At 45.9% G+C, this 17,025-nt stretch overlaps 1 protein-coding gene across 19 annotated transcripts in view; it reads left to right on the top strand.

Moving 5' to 3' along the window:
- The window catches only part of CELF1 (CUGBP Elav-like family member 1), an 80,429-nt gene that overhangs the window by 55,585 nt on the left and 7,819 nt on the right, over nt 1-17,025 (top strand). For 9 of the 19 annotated variants that reach the window (XM_082475961.1, XM_082475957.1, XM_082475943.1 and 6 more), the window contains 8 exons: nt 106-267; nt 2,711-2,786; nt 4,263-4,391; nt 5,116-5,229; nt 5,971-6,156; nt 8,966-9,109; nt 9,549-9,715; nt 13,061-16,048. In XM_082475961.1, the coding sequence (XP_082332087.1) occupies nt 106-267; nt 2,711-2,786; nt 4,263-4,391; nt 5,116-5,229; nt 5,971-6,156; nt 8,966-9,109; nt 9,549-9,676 (939 nt within the window). In that variant the 3' untranslated portion in view covers nt 9,677-9,715; nt 13,061-16,048. Of the gene's footprint in view, nt 1-105; nt 268-2,710; nt 2,787-4,262; nt 4,392-5,115; nt 5,230-5,970; nt 6,157-8,965; nt 9,110-9,548; nt 9,716-9,803; nt 16,049-17,025 lie in introns of those variants that run through there. The other 10 variants (XM_082475958.1, XM_082475947.1, XM_082475945.1 and 7 more) reach the window with 5 other exon arrangements.

The following is a 17,025-nucleotide window of genomic DNA, read 5'->3' as shown; positions in this document are numbered from 1 at the left end:
GACAGCGAATGAAATTAGAATGCAGCCTATGCGTCACCAGAAAGGAGGATTTTTCCCTTCACCCAGAATGAGGATTTTGACCCTTTGATTTTGGTGTTTTCATAGGGATGCTCTTCCCCCATGGTGGTAAAATTTGCTGATACACAGAAGGACAAAGAGCAGAAGAGAATGGCCCAGCAGCTCCAGCAGCAGATGCAGCAAATCAGCGCAGCATCTGTGTGGGGAAACCTTGCTGGTCTAAATACTCTTGGACCCCAGTATTTAGCAGTGAGTCTTTGTGGTTTGCTTTCTGCAGGCTGTGCAAGCTCCCAGCTGTTTCTTCTTCTGCTGTCCCTAGCTAACATACATAATGGCAGTCACAACTTTTAGCATAGCAAAATTTTACGTAAAAATTCAGGCAATGAAATGTTCTTTGTCACGTTAGTCTTGCGTGCACGCACACGCTCTCTCTCTCATCGCATATCTTTGGTTATATCTTGAGCTTCTGCTCCAATTACAGTGAAATCCTAATTTTCTAATAAAAAAATTTAGAAACATCTCATATGTCCCTGCCCCCAAGAAAAAAAATTCCTGAGGAAATCTTAGCTACCAAATATCTTTCTCCATATCTCTTTATAGTAGATTGTAGAGGGCATCCTTAAAATCCTTATTGAGTCTTCCCTGTAGAGTATGATAGTAAATGTTTCCACTGACTGAGAGATCAAGAGATTAACCATGGACATTATTAAATGAGTGTTACAGGTGTATATTTGAGTTCACTAAATAGTAAATAGATTTCCTTTGATTACTCTCTTGTTGAGTTTGAGTCATGGAATCCAAAAGAGGGGCAGGCTCCAGTTGGTTAGATTTATTAGATCTGCAATGTACATTACGGGGGATTATCACTGCTTTAACCCTTAAAAGAATTGCGGATAGCACAAGACACTTAAAACTGTCTCATCTTTGAATCAGAAAGAACAAGTCATCTGTGAAGTTACCAAGGAAGGAAAATAAATGGTGAAACTACTAGATTAGTATGGATAGTTAGAAATATACACATAGAAGTAATTATAGTCATTCACTCCTCATCCTTTAAAATATTATTTTATATGGAAACAGAAGAAAGGCAATGTTTTCTATCCCCCAGTACTAGGTTTTGGCTAATTTGATGCGCTCTGGTTTCCATGTTTCTAAAATGTTAGAAGAAATCCCAGTTTACCCTCACTAGTAATTCTCTGAAGTCAAAAAGTGTAGATGGTTGTTATATTCCTACAAATTAAATTGTTTCTCGGTGCTAGAACATTGCCTGTAAGTTGAGAAAATTCAGAGAGATTTTAGGTCTTCTGCCAAAATGACAATGCCTTGAAAATTATCTCCATGATGTGCATTTGCTTTTAGAGAGTTTTGGAGTCTTCTTTTAGGGAAGACTCCCCATTTTGTTGTCATTGCCACATCTAGCAAGCACATGATGGTGTATGTTGAGAGCTGTGGTCTCTTCATTTCAGTTAGACATGATCCCCACCCTAAGAGCTCTTCTCATTTAGGGAGGAAGTGAAGTGCCAAGTACAATATGCACAGTCCACCAGTTGGGACTGAACTCATTGCCCAAGGTATTTAAGAAGACAGAAATGAAGACATGTGAGTGCTAATGGACTGTGAAAGTGATAGTACATCATCATTAATTATGAGGTACTGGAATATGTGGACTTAGAACTAGAGCAAGTAGTTCTTAATCTTTGAGGTAGCAGACCCCTTTCAGAAGCTGGTAAAAATTCTGTGTATGTACATTTTTTCATTCTGCCTCTGGAGGTTTGTGGACTTGCTGAAACACATATGGAATAGAGAGATTTCCTGATGACAGAGGAACCAGGTCAGATGTTTATGGGAATGAATAACAGATTGAATAAAGAATCCAGAAACAAGAATACCAGCTGTTCATAAGGAACAGTGATTGGGTTTGAATGGAACAAAAGGTTTCAGCAGGTTGGTTAGATGAGGGTTGCAGTTTGCTAAGGTACAGAGTAAGGTCATGGAGGTCATAAGCTCATGGGCAGGTCCTCTTGTTTTATTTGTTATGGAACAACCATTGAAAGAGAATGTACGCTGAACGGATATGGACTGATCCAGCAATCACTTGGTCATCTGCAACAGTGAGATGAATGGGGCTAGATGAATGTGTAGCATTCTAGTTATGACAGGATTGATCTAGTCACAGGTTCATTGTGGCCGGTAAAGGATGACTCCAAGAAATACTCTGAAGTGCTCAGGTTTGGTGTTTTAAATAGTTGTGTGAAGCAGAAGTTAGGTCTCCAGGTGGGAACAAGTTACAAAGTAAGATGTGTGGACCTAACAAAGGAGAATTTGGGAGAGGAACTAGAAATGGCAGTCACTAATATGCAGACACTCCTCTAAGTGGACTACATGGCTGCTTGAGTTGAGTTTAGTTCTCTCCTCTACCTCTGTCCTCTGCTGTGCTGCATTCTGTTGCCAGGGACTCGAGCTTGGCTTTGTACTCAACAAACACAACTGTCTTCTGGGCCAGGGCTTTAGCTGTGTTGTGTTGTCCTGTGCTATCATAGCCTCATGTTTTTGTTGTGTTGGCTTGGGTTCTTGTCTTCAACTTTCTTCTCTGGGGGCCTCTGCACTCTCGCTTTGCTGTGCTGTAGAGTTACCCCAGATGCAGAACCAGCCCTCACTCTCACTCTTGTTCTGTTTTTGGTGTAATGTCTAGCTTTATTTGCAGCTCCTTCAGCAGACTGCCTCCTCTGGGAACCTCAACACCCTGAGCAGCCTCCACCCCATGGGAGGTAAGTGTCTCACTGCTGCGGAGGAGCGGCAGCAGCCAAGCCAACAGACCCGGCTAACAGCAGTCTGAGGGTTTCCTACCGTTTGTGCAGAAAAAAAATTTTTTTCCACTCATTACGTAAACCTGACATAAGATGAACATCCTAGGATTCAGCTACCTTGTCTGTAGAAGGTGGCTCTTTTAGCTGTTGATGTCGTGTTGCTCTGCGGTTGTCTGCTGCTCCTCACCCCCTTAAGTCTCTATTAAGGAGGAAGATGGAAAAGAGCTGTTAGCATCTGCAGACTATCTGCAGCTACTTTGATAAGGAGAAAATTGCAGGAATTCTTTATTTCCACAGTAAAGTGACTTTTTCAGTGACTCTCTGAGGAAAAGTCTAAGATGGCTTCAGTGTGCATGGCTTTCCGTGAAGCTGCTAGAACCCAGGCAGTTAGTGTCTTATACATGTTATTTCTTAGGTGAATTACCTTTTTTGGTGTTAACATGCACAGAAAACTTAATTGGCAGATACCTGAGTTTATAACAAAAGGAGGCTCCACAGACAAACCTGAGGCAGGGGCTGTCAGGAAAGTTAAGGAGGCAGGGAGGGGACCGTTCCAGAGCTGCCTGCCTCTGCTCTGCTGCAGCGGGCTGGGGCTAGGCAGGTGCATCTGAGGAAGGGCTGGTCTTAGGAAAACTGCATTATGCCATTGGGAAAAGTTTGACAGTGGTTCATTTTTGTCCCAGGGACTTAAAGTTTGCTGTGTTTTGGAAAAGTTGCTAGATTGTAAATCTGTGTTGTAGCCTTTTTATTCTCATTAATTCTCCACCCTCACCCACCTGCCTTTCCATTATCTAGTAAAAAGTTTGCCACACATTGTCAGTGTAGTTCAGATTTCTTGCTCTCCTTCTACCTGTGTTGCCTAGGTTCTACTTGGAAGTCTTTTCCTCAGTGTTTTTTCTCTCTTCTTTTTCTGATAATTAATCTACTATTCAAGTGGTGGTTTCTTCTTTGTTCTCCCTACTATTGCTGTTTTCATGTGTATCCCCCTGTCATCTCCTCCATTGCCTTCTGGATCTCTACTACATTTTCTGCGTTTTCACCTCCATTGCAGAGAACAGAGCCCCTGTAAAGTGTGAGTGAGGGGCTCAGATGCAGACCCGTTCTCTGCCACAGGGTTCGGCATTACTCTCTTAGACACCGGGCTCCATGGTAGGCCACAGGATCCACCCCTCTTTTCTGGTTTCCTAATTGCCCATCCGTTTATTAATGCTCACTTGGGCTGGCATGCTATTGGATTAGACATCTCTTATCTGAGGAAATGTTCAGTTTCTGAATGAGTTGAGTGAGATCTGAATCTTTTTGGAGCTCTGTAGTATTGCCTGTATCTAGAACAATTCCTCTTTGGGACCAGCCTTCTGCCAGTGTGCACGGTCATTGCTGGAGTGGATAATGAGGTACCCTTATCTGCTGGCTGATCTCTTGCTTTGGATGTTGCAGGGTTAAATGCAATGCAGTTACAGAATTTGGCTGCACTAGCTGCTGCAGCTAGTGCAGCTCAGAACACACCAAGTGGTACCAATGCTCTCACTACATCCAGCAGTCCCCTCAGCGTACTCACCAGTTCAGGTAAGCATGTATAATAGGGGCCAGTGTGCCCTTGTGTGCCTCGGGCAGAAGCCCAAGAGAGGAGCGTGTCATTCTGGAGAGTAGTTAACACCCATTTCCAACGGGGTCAGATCATGTACAGTAAATTTTCAAATGGCATTTTTTTTTTTAATTAATTAATTTATTTTTGGCTGTGTTGGGTCTTTGTTGCTGCACTCCGGCTTTCTCTAGTTGCGGTGAGTGGGGGCTACTCTTCATTGCGGTGCACAGGCCTCTCATTGCGGTGGCTTCTCTTGTTGCGGAGCACGGGCTCTAGGTGCGCAGGCTTCAGTAGTTGTGGCACGCGGGCTCAGTAGTTGTGGCTCGCGGGCTCTAGAGCGCCGGCTCAGTAGTTGTGGCGCACGGGCTTAGTTGCTCCGCGGCATGTGGGATCTTCCCAGACCAGGGCTCAAACCCATGTCCCCTGAATTGGCAGGCGGATTCTTAACCGCTGCGCCACTAGGGAAGCCCTCAGATGTCATCTTCTGACTTAAGAGAAATCTCGTAGTTTTTAGTTTGTTGTAATCATCACTTGCTTCTATGTCCTGCAGGGACAGTTATCAAAATCAGCAGCTGGGGGGAAAAAATCAGTAACTGAAAAACCTCTTCACAAAGAGAATACTTGAGTAACATAACTTGTGCTTTGGTTCCTGTTGACCTGAGGAGGTAAGTGTTGGTCTGAGTTTAACTCCTGGATGTCTGACAGCAGGGTCCTCACCCAGCTCCAGCAGCAGCAGCTCTGTCAATCCCATCGCCTCCCTTGGAGCCCTACAGACACTAGCTGGAGCAACAGCAGGCCTCAACGTCAGCTCTTTGGCAGGTGAGGGCCAGTCCCTGGATGTCATCGAGCCATTCTTTGTGCAGATAGCACATTTTAAACAATTCTGGTAGGGGTGCCGTTAGAATGAATGATTGGGGTGGCCCAGTGAAGTTAGAACTGATCATGGGAGTTTGAGTCAGACCTGAGTTAAATCCCATCTCTGCCCCTTAACTACCTGTAACTGAAGACCACCTTTCTAAGGTCATTTTCTCATCTATGAAGTGGGAATAGAATACTTTGAGGGTTATTAAGTTAAATGAGAACATAGGTAAAGTGCTGAGCACATTACTTAGTACAGTGTCTGGCAACTAGTACGTGCTCAATAAATGTTAGCAGCTATTTTGATGATAGGATTTGCCCACATCTTGTCATAGACTATATGTATCCCTTTTAGTCCCCAGTCCTGGGACTCTTATTTTACCACGTTCCAGCTCTTTGTGAGAAGATGGCAGCAAAGCCAAAGAAAAAAATGGGGCAAGTTGTATAAGTGGTATCACTTCTTGCACAGGTTGGAAGAAGATAATGGGGAGAGCCGCACCTGGGTGTGGCATTTTTAAATGTCCCTATTAGCCACAAGGCCTGGTGAGTGTCCCAAAATCTGACCAGTCAGAGGAATATTCCTCCTCAGGGAGAAGCTAAGAAGGAGATGAAAGGGCGTACTTTGCAGTTTGTCTTTGGCATCGCTTGAGTCTTTCCAATCTGTTAATCCTGCTCTTCCCCCCACCCTCACCCCCAACCAAGGGATGGCTGCTTTAAATGGTGGGCTGGGCAGCAGTGGCCTTTCTAATGGCACTGGGAGCACCATGGAGGCCCTCACGCAGGCCTACTCGGGGATCCAGCAGTATGCTGCAGCGGCGCTCCCCACTCTGTACAACCAGAACTTGTTGACACAGCAGAGTATTGGTGCTGCTGGAAGCCAGAAGGAAGGTGAGTGCCAAGGGAAACTGGAGTCAGGGGCAGGGGTGGGTGCTCCATCTGACCAGCACTGAGAAGCAGGGCAAAGCCCAGGAGAGCCATGTAGGTGGTCAGGCCAGCACTTCTCTTTTTTTTTTTAAACACTTCTCTTTGGCAGTGTCAAGGGTAGACTGAGAAACTGTGATCTGCTTTCTGGATGTGGCTCAGGTCAGAACCTCTGTATTCTCTCCTGAGATGGGGCTGCAGTTTTTAGATGAAGAAACATACTGGCTTTATTGTGTCTAACACCATTTGGCAGTCTGCAGTCTGTTTTTTTGTTTGTTTTTGTTTTTTACTGGGGTATAGTTGCTTTACAACGTTGTGCTAGCTCCTGCTGCACAGCGAAGTGAGCCAGCCATATGTAAACACGTATCCCCTCCCTTGTGGATTTCCCTCCCATCCAGGTCACCACAGAGCACCAAGTAGAGTTCCCCGTGCTGTACAGCAGGTCCTCACTAGTTATCTGTTTCATACTGAGCGGCGTACATATGTCAATCAGAATCTCCCATTTCATGCCACACCCCCGCCTCCCCCGCAACCGTGTCCTCACATTTGTTCTCTACATTTTGTCTCTATTTCTGCTTTGCAAATAGGTTCATCTGTACCATTTTTCTAGATTCCACATATATGTGTTGATACACGATATTTGTTTTTCTCTTTCCGGCTTACTTCACAAATATATTGAACACTTCACGAATTTGCGTGCCATCCTTGCCCAGGGGCCATGCTAATCTTCTCTGTATCGTTCCAGTTTTAGTATATGTGTTGCTGAAGCGAGCGCTGGCAGTCTGTCTTTGTTAGGAAGTCTTCTCTGTGGATTATAAATTGTCAGAGGATATCTTCTGTCTAGGTGTCCCTTTTAGCTCTGTCGTTTGGCATTTCCCTCACTTTCTGATCTATGCTTTTCCTAATTGAGGACAAACTGAAAGGTGATGAGACAGGAAGAGTTATGGCCCAGGGGTTGATGGAGTGGGAGGTATGTGCTTTGACATAAATGGTATTAAATTCAGGAGAGGCTTTTTAAGCAGAAAGAGGCCTGAAAGTGGTTTGTATGAATAGAAGGTGCTGCCAACATCTCTGTGCTCATATATGACTGGGTTTTCATAACCAGGAGCTGGCAAGATTTAAGCACGAATGTAGGAAAAAGACAAGTATCCTCTCTTGCTTTAGCAGCAAGGAGCCTTGGTGCAGTGCATCCTTACCGGCTCTAAATTGGACATTTATGTGCCCTAGGATGTGGTAGTGGGGGAACTGATGGAACTCTGGAGACAGACAATAAACAGAAGCATGAGGTGTTCCAAATGGTGCTCTGAAGAATGATGAGCAGGAAGGAGGAATAGAGAGTGCCAGAAAGATAGCATTTTATATAAAGAAGGCGGTCTCTCTAAGTTGACGTTTAAGTAAAGACCTTAAGGAAGGAAGGAAGGAAGCAAGCCATGCATATATCTAGAGGAAGAAGAGTAATGGGGCAGAGGAACAGCAAGTGCAGAGACCCTGAGGCAGCAGTGTTCTGTATGTGTTTGACAACAGCAGGGAGGCCAGGGTGGCTGGAGACTGGCTGGACTGCGATTGTAATAAAACTCTTTTTTGAAGATGTGCCACATACATACAGTGGAGTATTCCTCAGCCATAAAAAGAATGAAATAATGCCATTTGTAGCAACATGGATGGGCCTAGAGACTATCATACTAAGTGAAGTAAGTGAGGCAGAGAAGGACAAGTATCATGATATCACTAATATGTGGAATCTAAAAAAATGGTACAAATGAACTTATTTACAAAACAGAAAGAGTCATAGATGTAGAAAACAAACTTTATGGTTACCAGGGGGAAAGGGGGTGGGGAGGGATAATTTGGGAGATTGTGATTGACGTATACGTACTATATATAAAATTGATAACTAATAAGGACCTACTGTACAGCACGGGGAACTCTACTCAGTACTCTGTAATGACCTATATGGGAAAAGAATCTAAAAAAGAGTGGATATATGTATATATATATATAACTGATTCTCTTTGCTGTACAGCAGAAACTAACACAACATTGTAAATCAACTATACTCCAATAAAAATTTTTTAAAAAACCTCTTCTTTGGTCAGGAAATCACTGAGTGTAAATGGTTGAAGAGGAAATCATATTCTAGGTTTGAGCTTAGTTGTTTATCATAGGCACATTTTAAAAATGTTTTTACTGAGGCACAATTTACATATGGTAAAATTCACCCTTTTGGGAATATAGCTCTGTGAGCTCTGACGAACACACGTAGTCACGTAACTGCCGCCACAGATGTAGAACATTTCTATCACCCCTAGACATTCCCTCATGTCTCTTTGTAGTAGGTCCCTGCCCCACCTGCCTCTGGCAATTACCAATCTCTTTGCTGTCCCTATAGTTTCTAGGCACAATTTTGAAACCTGTTTTATTTATAAGCTCTACCTCCTTTTCTGTTGTTCCTCTACAACCCTGTAGTCTCTGGTTTTATTGCACCACACGCAAATCTGCCTACTTACTGTCCCAGCACACCATCCTCCCACAAGGTCGAATTCTGACCTCTGTCAATGAGACAGAGCTTGAGAATGGTGAACGGGAAAGAGGGCAGAAACCTGTTTCAGTGATGGCGCTTCAGCTCCCTGCTTTGTATTTAGAGAATCTGTTTAGTTCTCCAGGTGAATTTCTGTTTGTTGGGATGCTGAGAGTTTTAGCACAGGTGGAAATGAGAGTCGGTGCAGAGGATGAGTGTGCTTGACACTGACCTGTTCAATCAATGGGGATTTTGAAGGTCCAGAAGGAGCCAATCTGTTCATCTACCACCTGCCCCAGGAGTTTGGAGACCAGGACCTGCTGCAGATGTTTATGCCCTTTGGGAATGTCGTGTCTGCCAAGGTTTTCATAGACAAGCAGACAAACCTGAGCAAGTGTTTTGGTATGTTGGTGTTTCTTCTGGTGTCGGGAGGGTTAAGTATTTTTACCAGTTAGAAAGAGAAGGGGCTGATAGCAGAAAGAGCTGAGTTTGAGTTTATAGTTTAACTTAGCCTGTGGCAGGTTACATTACCTCTTTTTGAGCCTCAGTTTTTTCATTTCTGTAGTGGGAATGATGATTTCTACCCACACTGTCACTCCAGAGGTAAAAATAATGTATGGAAAATGGCTTGGCCAAAAAAACTTTAAGGTACTGTGTAGATGTCAACTGCTGCTGTTAGCAACCTGATTTATTTCATGTGATATAATTTCAAGAATTCTTGTCCCTGCTGAGAAAAATTGGGATTTGAGACTAAGCTCATAAGGTATCTCTTGCATAAGGAGGATTGAGAACCTTCCTGCTTCGTTATGCCCCTCACCTGGGTTTCTGCTTGGACACACAGGTTTTGTAAGTTACGACAATCCTGTTTCGGCTCAAGCTGCCATCCAGTCCATGAACGGCTTTCAGATTGGCATGAAGCGGCTTAAAGTGCAGCTCAAACGTTCGAAGAATGACAGCAAGCCCTACTGAGCGTGCTCCCCTCTGAGACTGGAGTGAGAGGGTCTTCTGGTAAGTGGGGGAGGAGCACCCTTAATGATTCGAAGCCCTGAGGCTGTGGGTTGACAGCCCTGGACCCTGATCCCTGCCACTCTCGCAGGCACAGCTTGCCCTGAAGACTCGGCTGCTGCCTTCTGTGGGGATTTCGCTTCGTACAGAGGACAAGTTTGTGCTTTGGTTTCCAGTGTTTTACTTTGGAGTTTAGGTGCCATATCCTGAGTTTTTTTTCTTTATTTAAAAGTTTGCTGTGTTTGTAACCAGTGTGTTGAGAAGGACCAACATCAAACTGCCCTGGGGGAGGAGGGGGAATGGAGAAACATTAAAAAAGAAGATCAGAATTTGCCCCAAACTACCCAAAGAGAGAGGACTTGAGTGAAACAAAAAATTGACCCCCAGAATCTTCCTGAGCGCGAGAGTGGGTGAAATGAGAACTGACATCCAAGAGCTTTTGGGGGGCGGAGGAGGTGAGGTTGGCTTTGGAGAGTGAGAGTGACTTGACACCCAGCAGCCCTGGGAGCTGGAGGCTGAAACTCCTCCATAGCTGCCTTCTGTGGAAATACTGAGTTCTTGCCACCTGTTTTTTAGATTCTTGTCTGGGATTTCTGCCCCTCTTTCCTAAGAAGGGGGTAACAATTCTCTGGAAATAAAGCACCTGTTAAATTAGCCTGATATATGCAAAAAGCAGGGATATATCACCCGTTACCAGCTTTCCCAGCCAGCCACTGGTGTTGGATTGGCCCTGCCCTCCTGGCTGGTGGCTGTTAGGAAGCAGCAGCCGGTCAAAGAGGTCGTTTTTACTTTACTTCAACACCAAACTATTAGACCGTGGCCCATTTCTATCAGGTCCCTTTAAAGAAGGCCTCTGGGGAAGACACTGTCTGGTCTCTTCTTTATAGTTGACCACAGCGAGGAATGTCTCTTCCATCCCCAGCCACAGGTTTCTCACGAGGGTAGATCCAAGAAGGGCTTACAGCATCTAGGTGAAGGGAGCACCTCTCCTGAGCAGACTGACCAAAAGCCATCACGCTGGGGGAGGAGGAGCCTGCTTCTTGGTGTACCTGAATCGTAAGGTCCCGTTAAGCCAGTGCTGCGTTTGCCAGTGGCCAGCGCTCAGCACTTAAAAGGGTTAAGAAATCCATGTTTGCCTCCTTGGTTGAGATGTCCCAGATGTAGTGTCAAAACGGAGGCAGGCCCCTCTTCTGCCCGCTCCAGCCCCATCTTCTGCTCTTGGCGACAGAGGAGACAACAGGACGTTTACAACCTCCATATGGATTTAGTGTTCATTTACCTCAGCATCACCGTGTTCGTTTTTGTCCTCGTCTTTACAGTTAGCTCCCTGCTGCCTCCCCCAGGTCTCACTGCAGCCCTTGCCTGTGACCCACACAGCCTCTGGGCTCTGCCTCTGCTCCCAGAAGTGCTGCGGGGGCGGAGAGCCAGAAAGAACACGCTGTTGGGAATGTGTACCTGGGCAGAGGTGGCCCTGTTAAGATACGATCTTAGCCAAGGCCAGGGGCCGGGTCCCTGGGATCTTAAACCTCACAAACATCAGTCCTGACCCCTAGCAGCAGAGGTGAGATTAAAGGGGTTGGTTGGCTATTAAGTCAGATGGGGGCTCTCTCCTTGTCATGCTGTCCATTTGGGCCACAGACAAGGATTGACTGTCTTGCTGTTGTGCAGGTAGTTGGTGGTGTTGGATTATCCCATTGAAGCTGGGACAGCTGTTCCCTTCTCATAGTGATAACTTGGGTCTGTTGTCCTCTAAGAAACGTGAAACGTACTTCTTAAGCTGAACCACGTAAACTTGAATTCCACGCACTGGGAGAAATGTGTCCTGTGTTTCAAGGATAAAACTGTTCCAAAGGCTTCCAGGGTCATGATGGGATTTTTTAAATAAATGCAAAAAATAAAAATAAAAAAGAAAAAAGACAACAAAAAAAGAAAAAAATGCTAGGTTGGGGAGGCGCTGTTCTGAATCCCAACCAGCTGGAACCAAGAATGTCGTTTCTATTTTTATAGAAGTTTTATACAGCTCCGGGGTGGAGAATATTTATTACCTAAATTATATCTCTGGAAAAGGCCAGGATTTTGTAGAATCCAGAATGTGATTGTTGTACACACAGGGTGCTGTGTGTGATTGAAACTACTGACTTTCTGTGGCCGTTTGCAGCCCAGCTGGTCTGCCAGGGGGGCAGGAGTTAACGCTGTGAATGATTGGCGGAGGAGAGAGCTGTGCTCCCCAGGGTGCTGCCGGCGCTGTGACCGCTAACCTGTGCTGTCTTCCTCCTTGGCCGTTGTGGGGCTTTCCAAAGCCCAGAACTCCACTCTTCTTCCCGCTTTCTTCCCTTTCTCTCCCTCCTCCCCCAGTTCACTGTTATTTGTACACGATTTGCCCTGGGCTCCAGGACCTTATGAAACCCCTTCCCTATTGACGTGAAAGGTAAAGGTGTAATCAGCCCACTTTGATACCACACTCTGAGGTTTCATACCTGCTTGTGGGTTCTTGTTTCTAAAAGGAGCGTGCACCTCAGCAGGGCCCGGGCTGCCACAGCGGCCAGCTGGTGAGCCCAGGCGCTTCCCTCTGTTCTCTTGTCCCCCGCCCAGCGAATTCCCACAGCAGTGCCGCCCTTGAGCACAGTTCTCTCCCTAGGCCAAAGATGGTTTTGTGAAGAAGCTGCTTCCCTACAAGTCTCACGGTGTGAAAGCGTCAGCTCGGAGAGTGGAGACTCGCAGTCAAGTCTTAAGCAGCCCTTTTCTGTTGTGTGGGGGTCTCACGTGTATAAGTGTTTTCTGCTGTAGTTCTGTTTCTTACTTGGGTTTCATCATGAAAGTGATTTACCTTGAATGCAGCCAGACACTGTCTCCTGGGTCCAACATGAGTGGCCAGGGCCTGCGTGGAAGCTAAGAGCTTGGATTTCCGGGAACAAAGGGCCATCCCCGTAGGATTGAGGAGAAATCCTGGCCCTCTTCCCTAAAGAATTCTCCCCACCCCAGCCTGCAGCTTTGACTTTCTCCCTGAGTCTTGACCAGGAGTTGAGGGAGAGGCTGAGGCTCTGCTCCACCAGAGAGACCTTTTCGGATGTGTTTGGGCGCTTCTTGGGAAATCCAAGCCTTAGGTTCCCTCTGTCTCTGGCAGTTGGATGTTTTCTCGGTGTCCTCCATGTCCTTTTTTGACTTTTCCCTGTGTCCATTGTTAGCATGTGCGAAAGTTCCCTGTCATTACCCAGCCCCTACCCCGCCCGCCTCCTCATTTCAGGGCTGTACAACAGTGAGTGTTCCTGTTCTCTCTCTCTTTGTTTGGATGTATTGCTCTGTGTAACTCAGTGGGTCTCCCTCTTTCTGGTTTGTTTTTTTTTCTAGATTCCTGCCGTTTGTTCATCGTTGTGCCTAAAGCATGTCGATGTGGCGTCAAGTACATCGTCCAAATCCCTGTCTCTTCAGCTTCTCTGATGCTTGAACTCTCACCTTTGACCTTGTGTTGACCTTTGATGCTGACGTGTATTTTTATTATGTTTGTTTCTTTCTTTGTTTTTTCTTTTTTCTTTCCTTTTTTTTTTCTTTTGTGCTGCCAAATTGGTTTTGCTAGAACGACTGCTGAAGGGGAAATATTTAAACTTGCATTTGAATATAAAAAAAATCTATTTTTCTAGAACTTCATAAGATAACCACTTGATTTTGTGATTCCAATTCTTTGTAATTGTCTTCAGAGCAGCCCTACTAGCACATACCGCGTGGTGTTTGTATTTCTGTGAACACACAGCCAGTCTGTTTCTAGGCTTTGTTTCTCTGTGTGCTTAGTTTTAAAGACAACTTTGAAGTAAACAATGAAATAAAAGATGTCACTAAAACCTTTGAGGCTCCTGAGCACATTTTGCTGATATAGTTTGTGGGGCTTGAGGAGACCGCATGTGTTCCTATTTTTGTTTTTCTGAGTTCTCAACTGCAGAAAACACCTGAACCCTTTTTCCTTTTTGACCACCGGCTGCAGTTTGGGCCCCAGCCAGCCCTTTTTCTTTTGTGGTTCTTCCCTGGAGCAACCCTGCCGGGAGTCTGCAGATCCTTCTGGCCCCTTCCCCTCAGCCCTGCTGTGCCCACCTCCATGCTTCTTCCTACAGTCTCCACAGCAAAATGTGATGCTTTGATTTTTTTGTTTTTGTATTGTTTTTGTGTTTTTGTTTTGAATTTTTTCCTTTCCTACTAAGATTATGCCCAGAAAAAAACAAGTTTTGCATGTTTCCTGCTGTTTCTTCACACCTTCGTATATATCACCTTCACCTCTCTGTTTTCTATAGTTTGTGCAGAAACTGACCGATTTAAAAGGGTTTCAAAGAAGCTGTTTTAAATTGTTGTGGGGTTAATTTTTTTTTTTTCCAAGATTGTATTATTTTTATTTTGAAGTGGCAACTTTCTCCTCTATTGCCCTTAGAGCGTTTGCCTGTGCACTTAGACTGTCACCCCATACGGCCGCCGGGTCTCGGCGGGGCCTTCAGGAGGCCGGTTGCTCTGCTCAGAGGCGGGTGGGAAGGGGGTCCAGAGAGGCACAGGGGCAGAGGTAGAACTCAGAAGGCGGCTGTGGGCGGGCGAGAGGCTAGTGAGTACCCTCAGCGCCGAAGAAGGAGGGCGCTCTTAGCCACTCGCGGGAGGCCGTCTGCGCCCCAAGTGGCAGTGCATCTGCAGCGCTTCTCCTAGGTGGCAAGCACAATACTACAGTCTTCACACTGTTTACAGCCCTGGGCGCCAGCCACCCCACACTGGCTCCTCACTGCAGCTCGGCTCTTGCTCAGCTAGTGGGGTGGAGGTTAGGGCGGGTTTGGTTTTGTTTTTGTTTTTGTTTTGTTTTGTTTTGTTTTAATTGGGTGAAGAGCCAAATAGCTACTGTCCCTGGGTGCCAGGCAAGCCAGTTCCTTGGTTCCCTGAGGGGAACTTGCCCTCCTCTCTTGTGGCACCATCCAGCCTCAGGATCTTAGGGACTTGAGTAAGAATGTGAAGGGCAGAGGGAGAGGTCAGAGGAGGTGAGAGGTCACAAGGTGGATCTGTGGAGGTAAGAGGTTGCAGAGGGAGGAGTTTGGGATAGATCCCACCCAGGCCTAAGCTGCTGGTGGGTGAGAGAGCTGCAAAGTAGGATTTCCAGGGAAGGATGGAGAGGGGTAGCCGAGGGACTGGGGGGGCGGGGGGTGGGAAGGTAGAAGCACTGTTAGCGTCCTCCATGCTGGGGTTGATAAAGGAAGGGATCTCGGCAGAGTTTCTGCTCCGGGACCTGGCAGGTTGCCTAGTATTATGCTTGAAGCCACTCTTACTAGAAGGAAAGGGCGGCCAGGTGGAGGCCCAGTGTATGGTAGGCTGCTTAATTTCTTCGAAGGGGTGATTGGATGGAAAGAGGCCAGGAACCCCAGCCTGAGCGAGACTGCCGTGCACCCCACAGTCTGACTGCACAGAGCTGCCTCTGTTGGCAGAAGGCGCTGAGGCTCCCCTTCCTCTGTATTCAGAACCCATGTTTGCCAATATATTTTGCTTTCAATTCCAAGAGGAGCTCTGGGAAAACCTGTGGATAAAACCAAATGCCAAACGTTGGACGTTGTTTCCTTTTCCTTTTCTCTCTCTGATTGTTTTAATTGTTCTGTGGTGGTTTTAATGGATTTGAGACCCTGGAGCGGCAGCTGCCTTTCTGATTTCCAGCTGCTTTTTGTGAATAATTTAAAAAGAAAAAAAAAAAAAGAAACTTTACATTTTGGAGACAAACCTGTGTGAGTTTTTTATTGGTACAAACGTTGTATTTAACACTAGGGGTTTTGTACAGTTTTTTGCCTTTTCTACTAGAAAACAATGTAAAGTGATTTCACAATGTGAAGAGAAAAAAATTGCCACTATGACCAAACGCACAGTCTGTTCTGCAGCAACAATGGGATTCAATCAACTCAAAGTCGTGATTCAGCCGTAGAAATGCTTTTTCTTTACCTTGTTTGAGCTTTTCCTTTCTTTTCTGTTTTGATTTGCAAAAGAAAATGTCTTTTTTGTGTGAACTTGTGTTGTACTATGTAGAAAATTATGGATTTTACTTTAATGGTTTAAAAAAAAAAAAGGCAAGAAGAGCCCTTGTCGCTTTTCTGACCTGATCACAGAGTTTGTGTAGTGGATTAAAAAAGAAAAAAAATTGTTACCAGTTTGGAGCAAGGGAGTATGTGTCTAAAAGGAATCTCCTTCCTTTTCTGTGTGTTTTTCCTTTTGTCCCAATAGGGAACCTAAATCTGTTTTAATTGCACAGACACACGGACAAAAAGTCATTTTGTATCTGCCAAGTGTGGTACCTTCCTTTGTTTATTTGCTATTAAACTGTTTGAGAAGAACTGACGTTGTCTTCAGAGTTACTGATTGTTGGGGTAGGTGGCAGCCCTGGGGCTGGAGGGGTCGGCGGCATTCCTGAGGAAGGGGTGGGCACCCCGGTACGGCTTCATTTTGATGCACCTGTTAACATGCAGTGGAGCCACCCCAGGCTCCTGAAAGAACAGAATTTCTTCCAGAAAACTGCCTTCTCTGTCATCCTGCATTCTTCTCAGCATCCCCGCTAATAGGGAGGCGCTTTACAGTTTTTTGGCAGCCTTCATTTTTGTGCTTCTTCTGTTGCCAGTAGTGGCTGCCGCCTTGCAGAGCTGGCCCAGACCTGTGAGTGCACGTCCCTTCCTGCTGTGGACTTCCTGCACCTGGGGAGGCAGCCAGCGAGCACTGAGGCCCAGAGCGTGGGGCTCTTCCTCTCTAGGTCTTCAACGCTCCAGGCCAAAGTGCTGCAGCTCCTTTCCCCTCATTTGGACCTCAGAACAGGGTCACAGAAGGGCATTTCTAAGACTTCTTGGGTTTACTACTCAGTAATTCTAGGTCACTCTCTGAGTGAGGCCCATACTTGGGCCTCCTCAAACCTCTGTGAACTGCAGATTCAGTCAGCCCCTGGGCCAGGAGTCCCAGGCCCTCTGGCTGAATTATAAGTTTGTCTGCTCCTTAGCTGCCACTGCCATCCTCATCCTCCGGGAGGCCAGTCTTTGTGAAGCTGGTGCCTGTCTAGGGGCATGCAACCAGCAATGGCCTGTGGGTGGGCCAGGCCTCAACCTTCTCATCAGAGTCGCTCTGTGGGGTGTGTGTCTGGAGTAGTATTTCCCAGTGGGGGTTGTGCTGGGTACTAGCCCATGAAATGTTTATGCAGTAATTGTCCTAGCTAATGTTCATTGACTGTTCACCACCATCCTAGTGCTGTGGGAAACACTCGATACACGTTATATGCTCTAGTCTTTATAACGCCCCTGGGAGGGAGCTACGGTTTTCATCCCCATTTAGCA

This window comes from Balaenoptera physalus (assembly GCF_965194825.1).
Source record: "Balaenoptera physalus genome assembly, chromosome: 10".
In the NCBI taxonomy this organism is placed as follows: Eukaryota; Metazoa; Chordata; class Mammalia; order Artiodactyla; family Balaenopteridae; genus Balaenoptera; species Balaenoptera physalus.
Note: the sequence above shows the minus strand (reverse complement) of the source record. Positions and strands in the feature narration are given on the sequence as shown.